Here is a 20299-nt window from a genome sequence, read left to right on the forward strand (position 1 = left end):
TCTATGATCAGGTAAAGACATTAAAACTTTAATAGAGTCAACAAATGAGGAACTATCAAAAATTCAGACATGGTTAGATGTAAATAAACTAGCCCTAAACGTCAGTAAAACAAAATTCATTAATTTCGGAAAGAGAAAAATAACAGGAGAAATAAGACTGAAACTAAACATGGAAATAATAGAACAAGTAAAAGAATATAGGGTACTAGGAGTGTGGATGGACGACAAGCTGACCTGGAAAAAACATATACAAATAGTTAAAAACAAAGTGGCCAAAAGCAGCTACATCCTATGGAAGCTTCAACAAATCCTACATACCAAATCACTTAAAACAATCTATTCTTCACTCATAGCATCACACTTAAATTACTGCTCCGAAATATGGGGAAATAACTACAAAACGTATCTTGAACCACTATTTAAACAACAAAAAAAAGCTATAAGAATTTTACATAAAGCACCACACAACACACACACAAACGATTTATTTGAGAAGTCAAAATACCTAAAACTGCAAGAAATAATACACTACAACACACAAATACACGCATTTAGGGCTTCATCTAAAAAACTACCACATCAAATACAAAAACGTTTCACATACAATCAAAATTCCTACGACTTCAGATATAATAATGTGTTTAGACCAGACAGGGTTAAATCTAACGTTGGCAAACATAGTACTGTGTATAGAGCCATGAACCTCTGGAATAACCTTGACACAGAGACACAACAATCAGTAAATCTGAAAGGATTTAAGGAGAAAACACGGAGGACATTTCTACACACATACAGATCTCAAGTCAACTCTTCATCGAACTCTACAGCGACGACATGGAACTCATCAACTGGTCATTGAGCGCCATCGACAAAATCTTCACGACGAGGCAATTGCTACAGCACGAACCAGCGTGTCCTAAGGACACATACCCAAGTGGATATGTCATGGATGCACGAGGGAGAAGCCAGATGCTCTGTCTCTCTCTGCTGACAGTGGAAGATGTGGAGGACATCTATCTGCTAGGGGTCATGATCTTTGGCCTGCTAATGATGGGGGTATGTGTATGTGCATGTGCCTTTCTGATGTATCGTAAGCTGAGGCGACTTTCAGAGGATATGAAGGTTCTTTGAAAGAAGAAGAACTTTTTGTTTGGAGAGTTGGAGGAACGTAAACAACGACTGCAAAAGAAAGCTCGAGGAGATAAGGAAAAAAAGGACAGTGAGCAGGAGTAACAACAGGAACAATGACTGTAGACGAGAACACATCACATAAAAAAGGACAAAAAAAAAAAAACGTTAATGAAAAGATGAAATTTATGAAGAAGATGAGAATGTTTGACAAGGGAAGAAATGAGGTTTGATGTAAAATTATCTGTGTTCAAATCAGGAGACGGATCTAGATAAGCAAAATGCTTTTTTCCGTCGCCCTTTCCGGCATGAAAAAAAGACAAAAAAAATAAAAAAAATAAAACGATGATGTGATTTTGCTCTGAATGTCAAAGTGAATTTCTGTGATTGCAACCATGTTGGAAATGAACTGAATAAACATAAATAAAATAAATAAAATAAATAAAATAAATAAAATAAATAAAATAAATAAAATAAATAAAATAAATAAAAAATTATTACAGCCAAAAACACGGCAATAGTTCACCATTTCATCTGCTGTTTGTAAACTGGCTGCTTATCTCCAAAATGTCAACTTCTGGGTCGATGACGCGCCGTGAAAACCCTCTATACCAGAGCTGCCAAGCCTCACACTTTGAGTGTGACAATAACGCAATTTGACCCATTCTCAAATCACACGCCGCACTTGACATTTCTCACGCTTATATTTCCCCATTCAAAACTCTTTTTATTTTTTTAATGATAATAAACTTTGGTCCTCATGGCTTCCCGTAGCTCGAGTAACTCTTATTGACTGACAGAGATAACCAAGCCATGTCTCCTTGTGCCTAAATCTAAAAAACCACGGCAGACATCACACAATAATAAATCAATCAGAAGCAACGTAAGGCGGGTCTTGACGAGCTGGTTTCTATTGACACCTCACACTCAGCCTAAATGAAGGAAAAAGTCAAAAGTGACACAAAATGTAGTTATTGTGCTGCTAGTGATTAATAAAAGGGTCTTTGTGGCTCCACTGACTTTGACCCATTATTGTTTTTATTGTAAAACTATTGATAAAAAATAAATGGTTTATCGCCTATTGCCATTTTGAGGAAAAATATAGAGATATGAATATTGGTCAGTGACGTGCAGTCAGGGTAGGCAAGGTAGGCAGTGCCTACCCAAGGGTGAATTATATTTTGATTATTTGTTTTAATTATAATATAATTATAAAGTATTTATTTTTCCATTTCCACGAGCCTACAGTACCTATAAGTTTGAAAGTGTCAGCATTTTGTGCGTTTCATAGCCCAAATTACTAAACATCGCTATTTTCTAGAACGGCTGCAGTCTCACGCCACTATAAGGCAGGAGGAGGAGCCAGGAGGAGGCCACACCCTCTTCCAAAAGCACATTGCTGCTCTGCCTCTGTTCCCATAGCGTGTTTTTACGTGTTTGCACATGCTCAGTCAGTTCCCTAAGATGAAAACCATTTATGTCCAAAGGCAGCTCTCTACGCTGCCTTTGGACATAACCGTGCTATGCTAAATGCTATACGTACGTTCATAGTGCATTAGTGAATTGATCCAGCGTGGCTGCTGCTACGTTCTCTAGCTAGTGGGCGGGATAACACTACAGTCAGGATGACAGCGCTAGAGATGATAGAGAAACTTTTAAAAGATGGAGACCAACACCTGAGCTACCAGACCTTCAGTTCATGTGGATCTTGTTGGGTTTTTTCTTTCTTATTATGAATTTTATCTTTTGATAAGCGCATTGAGATGACTTTGTTGTAAATTGCGCTATACAAATAAAATTGAATTTAATTGAATTAACATTTGCCAGCAAAAACATATGAAATTGTCATTGGTGGTCTCGATTTGCAACGTGCCTACCCAACCCTAGTGGTCACAGCACGTCACTGGTATTGGTCCATATCACCCAGGCCTAATGTAACCAAAGCAGTAATGTTTTATCTTGTAAAGGATATGAATGTATAAACTGTGTAAAATGAGGCGTTCAAACACTGTTTAAAGTATGATTTTATTAATATGAGTGTGTTACCTCAATAACTAATAGAAATCACACTGATATGCTGCCTTGTTATGTAGCAAGCGGTGCTAATGCTAATGCTAATGCTACACTACTTTAGCAGAATGAGATAGTGAGGGATTTATTTAGGTTTCCGTAGAGAGTTTATAATAGATTCTAGAATGTAACTGCCTAATCTGGTTCCAATTCCAGCCCAGTATGTGGCAGTAATGTGCCTTAGAATAGGAAGCAAACTGTCATAAAACACTAATGAAGAAGTGTTAATGTGGGGCTGAAGCTTTGCTCAGGATTTCACATGTGAATGAGTGCGACATGGAATTGGAAAATGATTGTCAGGAGGACTCAGAAAGGTCTGAAGTAGGGAAACAGGAAGCGAGGAAGAAATGAGGACATAGCAGGAATAAAGAACCAACTTAGAGGAGAGAGAGAGAGATGTCCTAAGTGTAGTGAGGAACACATGATGGAGGAATACACTAAAGATGTGCAGCTAAAATGTAGCAACTGTGGAGGAGACATGGAGTAATGGATAGAAAATGAAATAAGGAAGAAAGCAGAGGAAGTGGAGAAAGTAAAAAGGTTGAATGTCATCAGCGATGCTGAATCAGTGAAAAGAAGAGAGAGGTCATGAGAAAGAAGCAAAACAAACAGAAAGTTGTTCCTCTTAAAATCCTGATCTACCCATGATCCAGTAGGTGGCGGTAATGCATTGTTTGCCAGACAACCTCATCAAAGAAGAAGGCCAAAGTGTTAGCTAGCTAGCTAGCTAGCTACTGAAGTGTGACATTAGCTCGGCTCACACCGACTCAACTCCAGCCTTAAGTGTTCAGGTCGACCCGGACTAAAGTGTGCTGTTGATCGGGACGTGTTAGAGTTGGTTCTGGTCAACTGGACCGGTCTAACTCCGCGGTTAGCGGTCGTTGGCTAACCGGGCCAAAGCTGACCCGGAGCAGATGGAGGAGCAGCGGATCGGTGGGCTGAGCCGGGCCAGGTAGTGAGGGTGAGTTTAACCGCAGACAAACGGGACAATATCATGGAGTTTTAACTAGAGATAAATGTAGCCATATTAAAGCTAGCTGTTAGCTGTTAGCTGTTAGCCGGTGCTGCACTGACAACTGTGACCACAGGGGGCGACATTGCTCCGTCGGTCATTTGCACATGAAATACAAATTAAAAAAAAAAAAAAAAACAATATTACAATTTGTAATAATTGTAAAAGCCAACAACATTAAGGTGCAATGGGTCAAAAGATACAGCCATCAGATTATAAGAAAGCCATATACTATATTATAAAGCCTAGCCTTCTTGGGATTACATAGTTTTAAAAAGTCGTTCAGAGATATTAGTTATTATACAAACGCAATGAAAGCAGGTTTAGTGTCACAAAATTTACATATGTATACAAATTTTGCCATAATGATAAGATTATTAACTAGTTATTAAATAGTTTTTTTCTCTGTGTCAGTCTGAGCAACATCGAAGAAGATATATATGTGTATATGTATATATGTATATATGTGTATATGTATATATGTGTATATGTATATGTGTATATGTGTGTATGTATATATGTGTGTATGTATATATGTGTGTATGTATATATGTGTGCATGTATATATGTGTGTATGTGTATATGTATGTATGTATATATGTGTATATGTATATATGTATATATGTGTGTATGTATATATGTGTATATGTATATATGTGTGTCTGTGTGTATGTGTCTGTGTGCAGATCAGGGGTGAACTACTTTTTTGTGGGGTTATAATTGTAAATAATCTGATTTTAATATTTCAACTATTACGGCTATTATAAAATATCAGAATCAGAATCAATTTTATTGGCCAGGGGTGAATGAATACACACGAGGAATTTCTTTTGGTGACATGTGCTCTCTCAGGTAGTATAACATTAAATAATAACAATCAACTAGAATAAAGAAAAGTAAATAAAATAAAGAAAAATAAAAGAAAAAAGAGGTATAAACATAAATATAAGAGTAGTTAGACTAATATGTGCAAACTAAATAAAAATAACAAGATAATAATAATAGTAATAATAATAATAATAATGAAATAAAATAAAAATACAATAATAATAAGATAATAGTGCAGTAGTGCATTGATGAGTAGTGCAGTGCATTGATGAGTAGTGCAGGTGAACATTTAAATGAAAAAATTATGTCCATGAACATTTATCAGTGACAGGTTGTTCCAGGGTTGTTATGTTAGTTCCAGGTTATTTCACAGTAACAGAAACAGGTCTGACTCTCTATGACTGTTTAGAGTTGATCACAGTGACAGCCTGGGGGAACAAACTGTTTTTATGGCGGGTAGTTTTGGCGTACAGTGATCTGTAGCGTCTGCCGGAGGGGAGGAGTTTAAACAGATTGTGTGCAGGGTGGGAGGAGTCTGCAGTGATGCTACCTGCCCGTTTCCTGACCCTGGACAGGTATAAGTCTTGGATGGAGGGCAGATCAACACCAATGATCTTTTCTACAGTCCTGATTATCCTTTGTAGTCTGTGTTTGTCTAGTTTGGTTGTAGATCCAAACCAGACAATGATGGAGGTGCACAGAACAGACTGAATGATGGAGGTGTAGAACATTATCAGCAGCTCCTGGGGCAGGTTGAACTTCCTGATACAGGAAGTACTTCCTCTGCTGTGCCTTTTTCCTGGTTGTGTCTATGTGGGAGGACCACTTCAGGTCCTGTGAGATTGTGGATCCCAGGAACCTGAAGGAGTCCACGGTAGACACTTTGCTATTCAGAATGGTAAGGGGGGGAGTGGGGGGGGATTTCTCCTGAAGTCCACTGTCATCTCCACAGTCTTGAGCGGGTTCAGTTCCAGATGTTTCTGACTGCACCAGAGATCCAGCTGTTCCACCTCCGTCTGAAGGCAGACTCGTCCCCATCCCTGATGAGACCGATGATGGTGGTGTCGTCTGCAAACTTCAGGAGTTTCACAGAGGGGTCCCCTGAGGTGCAGTCATTGGTGTAGAGGGAGAATAGCAGTGGGGAGAGAACACACCCCTGAGGGGCGCCAGTGCTGAGTGACCGGGTGCTGGATGTGATGCTTCCCAGCCTTACTTGCTGCTTCCTGTCAGACAGGAAGTTGGTGATCCACTGACAGGTGGAGGCCGGCACTGTGAGCTGGGTGAGTTTCTGGTGAAGGATGTCCGGGATGATGGTGTTGAACGCAGAGCTGAAATCCACAAACAGGATCCTAGCGTAGGTCCCTGGGGAGTCGAGGTGATGGAGGATGTAGTTCAGTCTCATGTTGACTACATCCTCTACAGACCTGTTTGCCCGATAGGCAAACTGCAGGGGGTCCAGCAGGGGTCCTGTGATGTCCTTCAGGTGGCTCAGTACCAGCCTCTCAAAGGACTTCATGACTATGGACGTCAGAGCAATGGGTCGATAGTCATTGATCCTGTGATGGCAGCTTTCTTTGGGACTGAGATGATGCTGGAGCTTTAGAAGCAGGAGGTACTTCACACAGCTCCAGTGATGTGTTGAAGATCCATGTGAAGATGTGGACCAGCTGCTCAGCACAGGCTTTCAGACAGGAAGGAGATACTCTGTCTGGTCCTGGAGCCTTTTTGATCTTTTGTCTCTTGAATAGCTGGCACACATCTCTTTCAATGATCTTCAGGGCAGGTGGGGGGTCAGAGGGTGCGGTGGGGGGGAAGTGGGGGGAGCAGGAAGGGCAGAGTCCAGGTGATGGGCTGATGCTAATGAGCTGGGGGGTGGGTGAGAAAACCTGCAGTAAAAGCTATTCAGGTCTTCAGCCAGTCTTTTGTTACCTGCAGGGTGGGGGGAGGGTTTCCTGTAGTTAGTGACCTCACGCAGGCCTTTCCACACTTCTGAAGGGACTTTGTTTGAGAAGCTTTGTTCTAGCTTCTCAGTGTAGCACCTCTTGTCTACTCTGATCTCCTTGGTTAGTGTGTACTTAGTCTGCTTAAACAGGACCCAATCCCCACTCCTGTAGGCTTCCTCCTTAGCCTGACGTAGCATCCTGAGTTGAGGTGTGAACCAGGGTTTGTTGTTGTTGTATGTGCAGAAGGTCCTGGTCTGCACACACATGTTCTCACAGAAGCTGATGTAAGATGTCACAGTGTCAGTCAGTTCATCTAAGTCTGATGCAGCTTCAAAAACACTCCAATCAGTGCAGTCAAAGCAGTCCTGTAACTCCTCCCCCTCTGTCCACCTCTTTACAGTCCTTACTACAGGTTTAGCAGATTTAAACTTCTGCCTGTAGGTCAGGATGAGGTGAATCAGACAGTGATCAGAGAGCCCCAAAGCTGCACGGGGAACAGAGTGATATGAATCCTTTATTACAGTGTAGCAGTGGTCCAGTGTGTTAGCCCCCCTGGTGGGACACTTTATATGTTGTCTGTATTTAGGGAGTTCATGGGTTAGATTTGCTCTGTTAAAATCCTCTAGAATGATTAGCAAAGAGTCTGGATGTTGTTTCTCCACGTCTGTTATCTGGTCGACCAGGTGCTGTAACGCCTCTGTTACACTAGCCTGAGGTGGGATGTAAACACCGACCATAACAAACGAGGAGAATAAAACGGTTTACAGTTTATAAAAAAACTCTCCAGATTATGGCTACACGTCTGTTTCAACACTGTAACATCTGTACACCAACCTTGGTTAATGTAAAAGCATATTCCACCTCCCCTCGTCTTCCCACAGCTCTTTTACGCGGTCCGCTCTGAGGAGCTGAAAGTCTGGTAGATGTAGAGAGCTGTCCAGGATGAGTTCACTGAGCCAGGTTTCAGTAAAACACAGGGCGGCGGATCTGCAAAAGTCTGAGTTTCTGGTGTTTAGGAGCAGCAGTTCATCCATTTTATTTGCCAGGGAGCCTGACATTCACCAGGTGAATGGATGGAAGCGCAGTGCGTAATCCCCGCTGCCTCAGTTTAACAAGCGCGCCTGCTCGTTTACCCCGTCTGCGTCTACGGCGTCTCCTGCAAATTCCATAGAGAGCTGCTGCTCCTCTGGTGAGAATCTCTGCATAACTTTCTGGTTCAATGAGAACCGGTGAAAAAAGACCAGCAGAGGACTGTCCTATGTTTATTAGTTCTTCTCTGGTGAAAGAGACCACAGAAGGGGAGCAAGAAACTACAAAAAAGAAGAAAAACATAACAACTACAAGAGAGCGCAGTACCGAGGCGACCATCCGCGGCGCCATCTTGGTAAAGAATATTGGTGTAACATTAAAATACAATAATAATATTGAAGCTGTAACACTTTAAAACTGAGTTAGATTGAAATGTATTTAAAACATGTAAATACAATCAATCAAAAATATTTTAAATATAAAGTTTGTAAAATATACAGTACAAAAGAAGCATTTCGGTTTCATCCTGGCAGAACTAACAGTGTGTGTGTGTGTGTGTGTGTGTGGTGTGTGTGTGTGTGTGTGTGTGTGTGTGTGTGTGTGTGTGTGTGTGTGGGTGTGTGTGTGTGTGTGTGTGTGTGTGTGTGTGTGTGTAGATGATCAGTGTGTATCCAGGTGGGGAGCGTCCCTTCGTGCATCTATCCTTCATCTCCATGCTGATTCCGACCCTCCTGCTGCCTTTGGTTGGACTCATCGTCTGCCTCTTCATCTCAATCTGCTTCCACTTCAAAGAGTCCACCTACACACACTGTCAGGTGAACCCCCCCACCCCCCCATGTGAGCACACATATTAACGTAATAAGTAGTTATTCTTCTCTCTGATTGGATATAAAGGATCAGTAGTGGTGACAGTTGTCACATGTGCACAGCTAAATTTAGCCCCTCCCACAGTGATGGACCAGGTGGGATTAGAACCAGTGACTATCACTATCAGTGGATGTAAACATAGTTAAATCACACGTGGGCATGTCTTTGTTTGTGTGACCTTCCTCAGGTTGCCAACGCGCTCCCGTCCATCAGCGCCGCCATCAGCCTGACGCCCCAGCGCTACATCTGGAGAGGCTGTGTGGGGCTGCACTCGGCGCCACGCTTCTTATTCAGTTTCATGTACTTCAGCTTGTACCAGAGACGCCTGCAGGGGGCGCTACTCCGCCTGCTGGGGCTGATGGTGCTGCTCTGCAGTCTAATGGAGAACAGTGGGCTGCTGCTGCTCACCTATGTGGCCTCTACAGAGAACTACGGTGTGTGTGTTCAGAATGTTCAATACCTTATTCAAGATGTATTACAAACATTCCCACTGGTAAGAACATGTCACCCCACCATAGAAACCATGAATTCACATTGTTGTTTTAGGTAAGTGTTGTTAATTATTTAGAATCATTAATACACGCACACACACACACACACACACACACACACACAGCTACCAAAATTCCACAAACATCTTGACAAATGAACCTGCAGTTATGATTATGAACTGGAAACTGGACTAAAGCTAACTAAGCTAAGCTAACCCACCAACACATCAGAATGAGCTAACGCTAACCACTTCATAAAAGGAAGAGACCAGTAAAAGTCCACATCTTACTGTCATCAAACCACAAAGAGCCACTGATGATTTAACACTTGTATGAAGGATAAAAGCTAACGTGTCACATATTGTGTGAAATAAATGTTAGCATAAAGCTAACATCACTATTCATCTGTCCCAACGTGGTGTGGGTGTGTGGGTGTGGGGGTGGGTGTGTGTGTGTGTGTGTGTGTGTGTGTGTGTGTGTGTGTGTGTGTGTGTGTGTGTGTGTGTGTGTGTGTGTGTGTGTGTGTGTGTGTGTGTGTGTGTGTGTGTGTGTGTCAGAGCTTCATAAGAAAGGCTTCATTGTGTTCGTGCTGACCTCAGCGCTCTACATGCTGCTCACTGTCGGACTGTGTTACATCATCCAGAGGAAGTACGTCAGCCTCACGGTCAGTAGCATTCACACAATAACACACGGACGCACACAAACACCTGTGTTCATACCTGTGTGTGTGTCAGGGACACGAGCTGAAGTCGTACCGGTGGAAGCTGCGTCTCTTCCTCTTCAACATCAGCTGCTGTTTGGCTGCTGCATATTTCTTTAGACGCCACAACCAGCACTGTGAGCCCCAAGGTGTGTTACACTGTGTGTGTGTGTTACTGTGAGCCCCAAGGTGTGTTACACTGTGTGTGTGTGTTACTGTGAGCCCCAAGGTGTGTTACACTGTGTGTGTGTGTTACTGTGAGCCCCAAGGTGTGTTACACTGTGTGTGTGTGTGTCACTGTGAGCCCCAAGGTGTGTTACACTGTGTGTGTGTGTTACTGTGAGCCCCAAGGTGTGTTACACTGTGTGTGTGTGTTACTGTGAGCCCCAAGGTGTGTTACACTGTGTGTGTGTGTTACTGTGAGCCCCAAGGTGTGTTACACTGTGTGTGTGTGTTACTGTGAGCCCCAAGGTGTGTTACACTGTGTGTGTGTGTGTTACTGTGAGCCCCAAGGTGTGTTACACTGTGTGTGTGTGTGTCACTGTGAGCCCCAAGGTGTGTTACACTGTGTGTGTGTGTTACTGTGAGCCCCAAGGTGTGTTACACTGTGTGTGTGTGTTACTGTGAGCCCCAAGGTGTGTTACACTGTGTGTGTGTGTGTTACTGTGAGCCCCAAGGTGTGTTACACTGTGTGTGTGTGTGTGTGTGAGCCCCAAGGTGTGTTACACTGTGTGTGTGTGTTACTGTGAGCCCCAAGGTGTGTTACACTGTGTGTGTGTGTGTTACTGTGAGCCCCAAGGTGTGTTGTGTTACACTGTGTGTGTGTGTTTACTGTGAGCCCCAAGGTGTGGTTACACTGTGTGTGTGTGTTACTGTGAGCCCCAAGGTGTGTTACACGGTGTGTGTGTGTGTTACTGTGAGCCCCAAGGTGTGTTACACTGTGTGTGTGTGTTACTGTGAGCCCCAAGGTGTGTAAATCTGTGTGTGTGTGTGTTACTGTGAGCCCCAAGGTGTGTTACACTGTGTGTGTGTGTTACTGTGAGCCCCAAGGTGTGTTACACTGTGTGTGTGTGTGTCACTGTGAGCCCCAAGGTGTGTTACACTGTGTGTGTGTGTGTGTTACTGTGAGCCCCAAGGTGTGTTACACTGTGTGTGTGTGTTACTGTGAGCCCCAAGGTGTGTTACACTGTGTGTGTGTGTGTCACTGTGAGCCCCAAGGTGTGTTACACTGTGTGTGTGTGTTACTGTGAGCCCCAAGGTGTGTTACACTGTGTGTGTGTGTGTTACTGTGAGCCCCAAGGTGTGTTACACTGTGTGTGTGTGTTACTGTGAGCCCCAAGGTGTGTTACACTGTGTGTGTGTGTTACTGTGAGCCCCAAGGTGTGTTACACTGTGTGTGTGTGTGTGTGTCACTGTGAGCCCCAAGGTGTGTTACACTGTGTGTGTGTGTTACTGTGAGCCCCAAGGTGTGTTACACTGTGTGTGTGTGTGTCACTGTGAGCCCCAAGGTGTGTTACACTGTGTGTGTGTGTGTGTGTCACTGTGAGCCCCAAGGTGTGTTACACTGTGTGTGTGTGTTACTGTGAGCCCCAAGGTGTGTTACACTGTGTGTGTGTGTGTCACTGTGAGCCCCAAGGTGTGTTACACTGTGTGTGTGTGTTACTGTGAGCCCCAAGGTGTGTTACACTGTGTGTGTGTGTTACTGTGAGCCCCAAGGTGTGTTACACTGTGTGTGTGTGTGTCACTGTGAGCCCCAAGGTGTGTTACACTGTGTGTGTGTGTTACTGTGAGCCCCAAGGTGTGTTACACTGTGTGTGTGTGTTACTGTGAGCCCCAAGGTGTGTTACACTGTGTGTGTGTGTTACTGTGAGCCCCAAGGTGTGTTACACTGTGTGTGTGTGTTACTGTGAGCCCCAAGGTGTGTTACACTGTGTGTGTGTGTGTGTTACTGTGAGCCCCAAGGTGTGTTACACTGTGTGTGTGTGTGTGTCACTGTGAGCCCCAAGGTGTGTTACACTGTGTGTGTGTGTTACTGTGAGCCCCAAGGTGTGTTACACTGTGTGTGTGTGTGTGTGTGTTACTGTGAGCCCCAAGGTGTGTTACACTGTGTGTGTGTGTTACTGTGAGCCCCAAGGTGTGTTACACTGTGTGTGTGTGTTACTGTGAGCCCCAAGGTGTGTTACACTGTGTGTGTGTGTTACTGTGAGCCCCAAGGTGTGTTACACTGTGTGTGTGTGTGTGTGTGTGTGTGTGTGTTTCTGTGAGCCCCAAGGTGTGTTACACTGTGTGTGTGTGTTACTGTGAGCCCCAAGGTGTGTTACACTGTGTGTGTGTGCGTCACTGTGAGCCCCAAGGTGTGTTACACTGTGTGTGTGTGTGTGTCACTGTGAGCCCCAAGGTGTGTTACACTGTGTGTGTGTGTTACTGTGAGCCCCAAGGTGTGTTACACTGTGTGTGTGTGTTACTGTGAGCCCCAAGGTGTGTTACACTGTGTGTGTGTGTGTCACTGTGAGCCCCAAGGTGTGTTACACTGTGTGTGTGTGTTACTGTGAGCCCCAAGGTGTGTTACACTGTGTGTGTGTGTGTGTGTGTTACTGTGAGCCCCAAGGTGTGTTACACTGTGTGTGTGTGTGTGTGTGTGTGTGTGTGTGTGTGTGTGTGTTTGTGTGTGTGTGTGTGTGTGTGTGTGTGTGTGTGTGTGTGTGTGTGTTACTGTGAGCCCCAAGGTGTGTTACACTGTGTGTGTGTGTGTGTGTGTGTTACTGTGAGCCCCAAGGTGTGTGTGTGTGTGTGTGTGTTACACTGTGTGTGTGTGTGTGTGTGTGTGTGTTACACTGTGTGTGTGTTACTGTGAGCCCCAAGGTGTGTTACACTGTGTGTGTGTGTGTGTGTGTGTGTGTGTGTGTGTTACACTGTGTGTGTGTTACTGTGAGCCCCAAGGTGTGTTACACTGTGTGTGTGTTACACTGTGTGTGTGTTACTGTGAGCCCCAAGGTGTGTTACAGTGTGTGTGTTACACTGTGTGTGTGTTACTGTGAGCCCCAAGGTGTGTTACAGTGTGTGTGTTACACTGTGTGTGTGTTACTGTGAGCCCCAAGGTGTGTTACTGACAAATAATGACTGAAAAATATTTCTTTATTTTTTTTGGTGGAAAAAACTATAAAAAACTGTATTATTTTCATTTTATTTTTCATTGTCAAAAGAATCCCTTGATAAACTATTCAAAACAATGCAATTGAACTAAAAATAAATCTTGAATGAAATATATAAAGGAATAATACAAATAAAGAAGAAGCCTATTAATTTATTTTCTGGTTCTATAATAAACAATGCAAAACTACATAATAGTTCTTTTTCTTTTTAAAAGTGCAACTGAAAATGTATTTTGTGCCTTAACAATTGGACTTTAAAAAAACAAAAAACAAAACAGTAATTTCACTGTATTTAGGTCAGATATTTAGGGGTAAGAATCATTTATGAACATGTTTAAGAGTAGAAGGCGGCCAGAAAGAACGTAGTAGCAGATTCCGCCCTCCGCCTACACTACTGGACAAGAGAAGGGATAAATATATAGCGCCCTCTGCTGTTTAAAAAAAGTACTGCGATTCAATTTTCAAGGTATCGATGTCAATGTGATACCTATGAATCGATTTTTAACTGCTCTACAATTAATCGTTACATCGTGTGTGTGTGTGTGACACTGTTCTTTCTCTTTTAGTACCTGTAGTCCTAATCTATGTGATGTGTCCAGTCTACAGTCTCTTCGCCCTCTTTGAGTACCTGGTGGTTTTGTCCAACATGGCGTTCCACAGCACCTCGTGCTGGGACTTCACCAACACACATCTGCTGGTGGCCACACCCCCTGAGGCGAAGCAGTACTGACATCATCAGAAAGCCACGCCCCCTGAGGTGAAGCCGTACTGACATCATCAGTAAGCCACGCCCCCTGAGGACAGACTATTGGTTTGAAGTGAAACAGTGGAACGTGTTTTTGGTGCTTCATGTTCTGTGTTTTATTAGAATAAATGAATCTATTATTATCAACTGTGTGATCACAAACCCACCAGTATTAATAATAATAATAATAATAATAATGTAACCTTTATTAATCACTGTAGTGGGGGTGCAGCATCCAAGAAGGCCGCATGGTAGAGGGGCTCTCACCCTGCGCAGGTTGATTCATAGTTTCTAATATGAAAAACATCAGGAGCTGTGGTGTTTTGGGTGCCTCCTTTTCGACTCCCTCAGGAGGCTTTCCGGGCACGTCCCAGTGCGAGGAGGCCCCAAGGAAGACCCAGGGACCAAGTCTCTGAGCTGACCTGTTGTTGCCTTGGGATTCCCCCAGAACAGCTGGAGTAAGTGTGAATCAATAGGGAAGTCTGGGCATCTCTGCTCAGATTGCTGCCTCCACGGCCCGGCCCTGGATGAAGAAGAAAATTGATGTACAACTAATCATCTAAAGGGACGTTTTATGTATCTAAAAACAGAACTTAATATGTCATTTCAGGTTATGCAACATTGCACATACATTACAACGTTGTTTAAAACAAGTAAAGAAATAGTTATTGAAACAAAAACAAATATTTTTTAGAGGCAGTTGCAACTTATGGCTTTAGTCAATGGGAGCAGAATGGTGTGGGTCACATTACAGCTTTTCAAGTTGGTGGGACCTTCACCACAGAATTTGTTTAAATAATATGGACTAGATTACTGTGGGAGTCTAGTCCGTAGTCCAGGTCTTCACGTGCTTTGGGGCAGTGATCAAGCTACAGCTAAGGAAAATTACATCCTATTCATTAACTTATAATAAATTTAACTTTCCCCCATTCTACAATACTTTTAACTTATCATGCAATGTTGTTGATTAAATTATAGTGAAATTATCTAAATGCTTTCAGAAAAGGAAAAGCTTTGCTAATATTCTCATAGTGAGGGCCCGCCCAACTATAAGTAGGGCTATAAGTTTTTTGTTGGTTTTTTATTCGCCTCGGCCTCCAGCCTGGGTGTGTCAGCGGGGCACATTTTATGTTTATTGAAAAACAGCACGAACACAACTATAAATAGGGCGGGCGGAGAAAACATTGGGATTCTTTCACCTCTTCTTGCTCTGGAAGCTTTCACAGCAACAGCTCGACCGTCCACAGGTGGACCCTACTTGGATTCTTCCGCCGGGCGCTGTTGCTGTATTGAGTTGAGTTGAGTTTATTTGTTATTGCACATGTTACAGAGCAACGAAATTACATTTCAGTTTCATCCCGTCCAAGAAAACATGAAAAGACAATCATAACATGGGAGCACAGGAGCGGGAGAACTGTGGTTCGCCACAAGGGCGGCGCCCCTTATTCAGATGAGAAATGGGATAACAACGATGGGGAGGAAGAAGAGATAAAAAAGGCAAAAACCAAACTAGGCCCTTGTAGAGAGGGGCAGAGTTTGGGATCATGAAAAAAAAAACTCTTCAGCAACATTGCGACAGAAACCCACAAACACAACATTCAACATACAACAGCACGTTAGCACAGGGGATGGGTCTTTAGGATGGGTAGTTCGCAGGTCAGCCACAGTGTGGCGCCGACCTTATGGCACGCCTCCTACTGACCAACCGCTGGGAGGGAGGAGGGTTGGAGCCAGAAGAGACAGTGACAAATATAGGATATGTAGTGATGTAGGGGGAGTGAAAGTGTTCCTGTTTACTCAGACTCTGCTGCTGACTCTCACATAGAGATGACCTCGAGAGTTCGTTGGCAGAGCCTGGACCAGGTGTTCATGAAAAGTGAGGGAAAGGTCAGAGCGTCTTATCAACATTCCGTCCTTGGAGAGTTTGGAGAGAAGAAAACAGACCACAGGCTGTTCATTCAGGGGGGGGCGAATGAGAATAGAGAAGGTGTTTTGAGACGGGCTAGCCATAACATGGCTGCCAGCCCTACTGTTCCTGGTCAGTTCGATAAGTAATCCAATAGTGTGCCCATATCCTGTGAGACAAACTATCCTCCTCTTAAAGTTCCACGGTGGAATCCATCTGAGAGAGTTCAGAGAGTTTGGCTCCTTTATTCGTTAACTGCGGCTTCCAATAGTGCTGCCAACGTAATCCAATTTTTTGCGATAATTCAGGAAAATGCCAGATCTAATCAACATAAGACCCGATATCATACATTCCAATCTGGTGATGGATGTCTTCCACATCCTCAGGACAGCAAGCAGGGAAAGTTTGGGAGAGGGAAAAAATAGCGTCCGTCTCCTCTGAGAGCAAGTATCCTTTCTGTCAGAAGATTTTAAGCTGTGCAGTGCTTTCCTTGCCCCCATGCTTGGAAATTGCACTGCTCCGAAGCCCCCCACGGCTGTCGAAGAAAAGGCCGACTGCCGACGTCTCTGTTGCCGGCTTGGTTCACCACTTCTTGTCGCTCTCCACGGCTGTCGAGGTGGACACCGGTCCCAACACCCCTGTTGTTGCCTCGGCGTCGACACCACCCTTGTCACCCCACGTGGTCACCAGGTGTTGGCTGTTACCCTCCGCTAGCTTAGCAGCTAGCTCCCACACAGTAGTGCTAACTAGCTTCTCCGTCTGCTGCATCCCGGCACAGAGGGGAAAAAGCGGAGGAGAAAGCCCCACCCACTGGAGGGGCTGGAAGATTGGTAGTTCGACTTTGCAGGTGCGGGAAGTTAATCTCCGAGTGGGACTTGCACCAAATTTGCACCAGGTGCCTCGGGTTGAATGTTTGCTGACGTGCCGCCCCTCCGCCTGTCCATCTCGTGGCCTGCTGTCGTAGCAGAGACAACTCGGTCCCGGAAAGGACCTACTCCGCATGCCTGCTGTGGAGCCACTGGTCGCTACACACCTGCTCCCTTGGGTCCCTGTTGTTGCTCCTTGGAGACAGAGCCTGCCAGAAAAGTTGGTCACCTGCAGTCGGGCCTGCCGTAGTGTGCCTACAAGGCTTACCAGGTGGAGCTGTGTGCTCGCCGCAAAGCTTTTCTGCCTCCTCAAGGTGCTCAGTTTAAGAGTCCTAATCTTCGGCGGCCCGCCCAACCATTAAGACACGGCTTCTATGGCTGGTCCAGAAAGCCCACTGCCCTGGCTGCGGCTGCACCGGCTGCCCCCTGCACCCCACCGAGGCCAAGAAAAAGGAGAGGGCAACCTGATGCAGTCCCTCTCTCTCCTCCGGTGATGCGGCTGGTCGTTCCCCGTTCACCAGCTCCACCTGTTCAGTTTTGTTTTGTGCTCCCCGGGGTCCCGCGCACCCCCGCCACCACGGCTCGTCCCGATGAATAAAAATAAAATGTGCCCCGCTGACATACCCAGGCTGTAAGCCGAGGGCGCAGCGAATAAAAAATCAACAAAAAACAGAATAGATCATCATAAGCAGTGTGGCGGCGGCACCTGCTGTCCTTTCTTGGCGGGTGAGCTATGGCACGTCACTCCCCCCGGGGTGCCGATACGGCACCCCTGCTTGACCTGTGACCGACAGGCCGCTACAGGCGGCCTCTCTCCTTCAGGGTGAGAGGTCGGCCAAGCTTGCGTCCCTGCCTTGGGTGCTACAAACAATAACGAGGGGCAACAGACTGCAGTTTGCATCTCCCCCTCCCTGGTTCAACAGCGTTCTGCACTCACAGGCCCAGGGATAATAGCCTGTGTCCTACAGGAGGAAATCCTATCATTGCTGGACAGGGGGGATGATTTGTCGTTTCTCCCGTAATATGTCGGAGCAGGTTATACTCTAGGTATTTTGTGGTTCACAAACAGGGGGTTCCAGGATTCATTCTATCCTGGATTTCAGGATGCCTACACATGCCTCCATGTTACGCATGGTGCGTCAGAATGACTGGTTTCGTAGAATTGCCTCAGCAGAGCTTCCGCTTGGCCACATATCTGGACGACTGGCTGCTTTTGGAACAGTCAGAGGCGGAGACCTGTTGTGTCACCTGGTCGACCTGGGTTTTGTCATAAACAGGGAAAAGAGCATGCTGGTTCTGGATCGGGAGAGGCCTATCCCTGCTTTTGGTACAGTTCACGGTCGAGACCACATCGTGCCTTACGCTTTTCCGATCGGGAAGATTCGTCCAAATCAAGACGTGTCTTTGCTCGGGTTTATGGCATCTGCCATCCTGGTGACCCGCCTCACCAGTCTCTACATGCGGGAATTTTAGTTGTGCGTGGTAGCGTGTGGCCTGTATTCAGTGCGTCATGGCGCATGGATGTGTTGGTTACGCAGGAGTGCGCCAAGACTTTGTGCCACTGGCACGTCCTATTTTTCTTGATGCAAGGGTTGCCTTTGGGCACCGTCTTGTCCAGGAAGGTGGTCACCACGGAGGCAGTGTACAAGGGGTGGTTGGTGAGGGCGCTGGAGTGCGGGTTTCCAGCGCTCCCACAGCAATTGCTTGACCATGGTGATGTATATCAACCGCCCGTCGGCTGCACCTGCTGGCGTTCAAACTGATTGTATGGAGTTGCGGTCGTCTCCTGTCACACAGAGCGGCGCACATCCCGGGAGTCTCGAATTCGGGCGCCGATATGTTGTCCAGGGGCAAGACATGTTACATGTAATGGAGGTTAATCCCGGAGGTTGTGGAACAGATTTGAGTTCATTATGCATGGGCCAATGTGGATCTGTTTGCCGGGGATGAAAATACACAGTATGGACTGTTTTTCTCCCTCTATTGTCTGAGGGCTCCCCTAGGGGCAGATGTCAGTGCACGCTTGGTCGTGCACGCTGCTTTACGCGTTCCCCCCGCTGGCCCTGGTACTCCTCACCCTTGTCAGGTTGAGGGAGCAGGTGCACAGTGCTCCTGGTGGCTCCGCTCTGGCCTGCTATGCACTGGCTGGCGGAGATTTATTGGCTGCTGTGCGATTCCCCCTTGGTGTCTCCTGCTGCGGAGGGACCTGCTGTCGTGGGCAGAGGGCACGGTGTTTCATCCTCACCCAGAGTGCCTGGCTCTATGGGTCTGGCCCCTGAATGGCGCAATTTGTCAGCCGTGGGGTTCTCACAGCGGGACAAGTTCCTTTTCAGTACTCCAGGGGAGGGATTCTGTCATTCCTGCAGGAGCTAATTGACAAACGAAGAGCTTTGTTTTTGGTGAAAGTATATCTAGCGGCTAACGCTGCCTGTCATGTGGGCTTTGAAAAGGGAACACAGGCTCTTCCCTGTGTCCAGGCCTCTGGTTCTGCTGTGGGATTTGGCTGTAGTCCTAGAGGGACTTACGCACCCACTTTTTGAGCTGTTGGGATGCGTAAACCTGAAGTTTGTGTCCCTAAAGGCGGTCTTGTCACTGGCTTTGGCTTCAGCCAAACTTCTCACTGACATCAGTGCACCCGTTGTGCGTTCAATTCTTCCCTGGCAATGCTAGGATGGTGCTGAAGCCCAACCCGGCTTTTGTGCTGAAGGTTTTGGGTTCATCAATCAATCAATCAATCTTTTATTTGTATAGCGCCAAATCATAACCAATGGTATCTCAAGACACTTTACAGTAGAGCAGTCTTAAGGACGGACTCTTCATGTTCTCTTAGTGATTTTATGGCTTTCTCTCCCTCACAGGGTGAGCAGAGGCCTCATCTGTTGTGTCCTGTGCGTGTATGGATTTGACAGGGGGCTTCAGGAGGAGCGATCAGCTCTTCGTCTCCATAGCTACATAGTTACTAAGCAACGCCTGTCACATTGGGTGGTGGAGGCGATTGCTTTGGCTTATTCTAGTCAGGGTTTACAGCCACCTGTGGGCTTTCATGCTCATTTGACTTGGGGTTTAGCCATCTCCTGGCCCGGGCGGTTCTCCTGTCTTGATCAGTGCAGGGCTTGCCCTGCAGGCTGGTGTGGCGTGCGATAAGCTTGTCTGTAGTAGGAGAGCTACCACATCCCATAGTGAGACATCGAAACGAATGTTATGAAAGAGAACTATAGGTCATTTACACATACAGTCATATTACTCAGAGAACTGGGGTTAGGTAAATAACCTATAGTTTGTTTTTCTCAGCAAGAACTTGCCATTCTCACAGAATAGTATATTTGACTGTCAAAACAGGTCAGCGCTTGCTCAAATAAGACAAATCAATGCAATTTTTTTGCTTTTAGGTTTGTTGTAATTTCTACACTGTGAATTTCCCTCATATAATGCAAAGATGAGAAAGCTCCGTTATTACATCAGTTACAGGCAAAACCGCTTTGAATCCTTACACAGAGGAGGTCACAGAGGTTAGTTCTATTTTGATTCAGTTGCACACAATGCGTTTCCACTCCTCATCACC

At 45.5% G+C, this 20299-nt stretch overlaps 1 protein-coding gene across 2 annotated transcripts; it reads left to right on the plus strand.

The window, feature by feature from the left end:
- Nucleotides 1–3441: 3441 nt before the first annotated feature.
- On the plus strand, nucleotides 3442–15371 carry LOC114475642 (post-GPI attachment to proteins factor 2-like). Of its 2 annotated transcripts, none has more exons than XM_028466627.1 (6): nucleotides 3442–4159; nucleotides 8667–8825; nucleotides 9065–9311; nucleotides 9926–10032; nucleotides 10103–10217; nucleotides 13787–15371. In XM_028466627.1, exons 2-6 carry the CDS (start codon nucleotides 8667–8669, stop codon nucleotides 13948–13950), a joined length of 792 nt encoding a protein of 263 aa, XP_028322428.1. In that variant the 5' UTR covers nucleotides 3442–4159; the 3' UTR covers nucleotides 13951–15371. The 2 variants fall into 2 exon arrangements, with proteins under 2 accessions (XP_028322428.1, XP_028322429.1); XM_028466628.1 differs by having other exon boundaries at nucleotides 13820–15371.
- The last annotated feature ends 4928 nt before the right edge of the window (nucleotides 15372–20299 follow it).

The sequence above is a fragment of the Gouania willdenowi genome, chromosome 14 (assembly GCF_900634775.1).
Source record: "Gouania willdenowi chromosome 14, fGouWil2.1, whole genome shotgun sequence".
In the NCBI taxonomy this organism is placed as follows: domain Eukaryota; kingdom Metazoa; phylum Chordata; class Actinopteri; order Blenniiformes; family Gobiesocidae; genus Gouania; species Gouania willdenowi.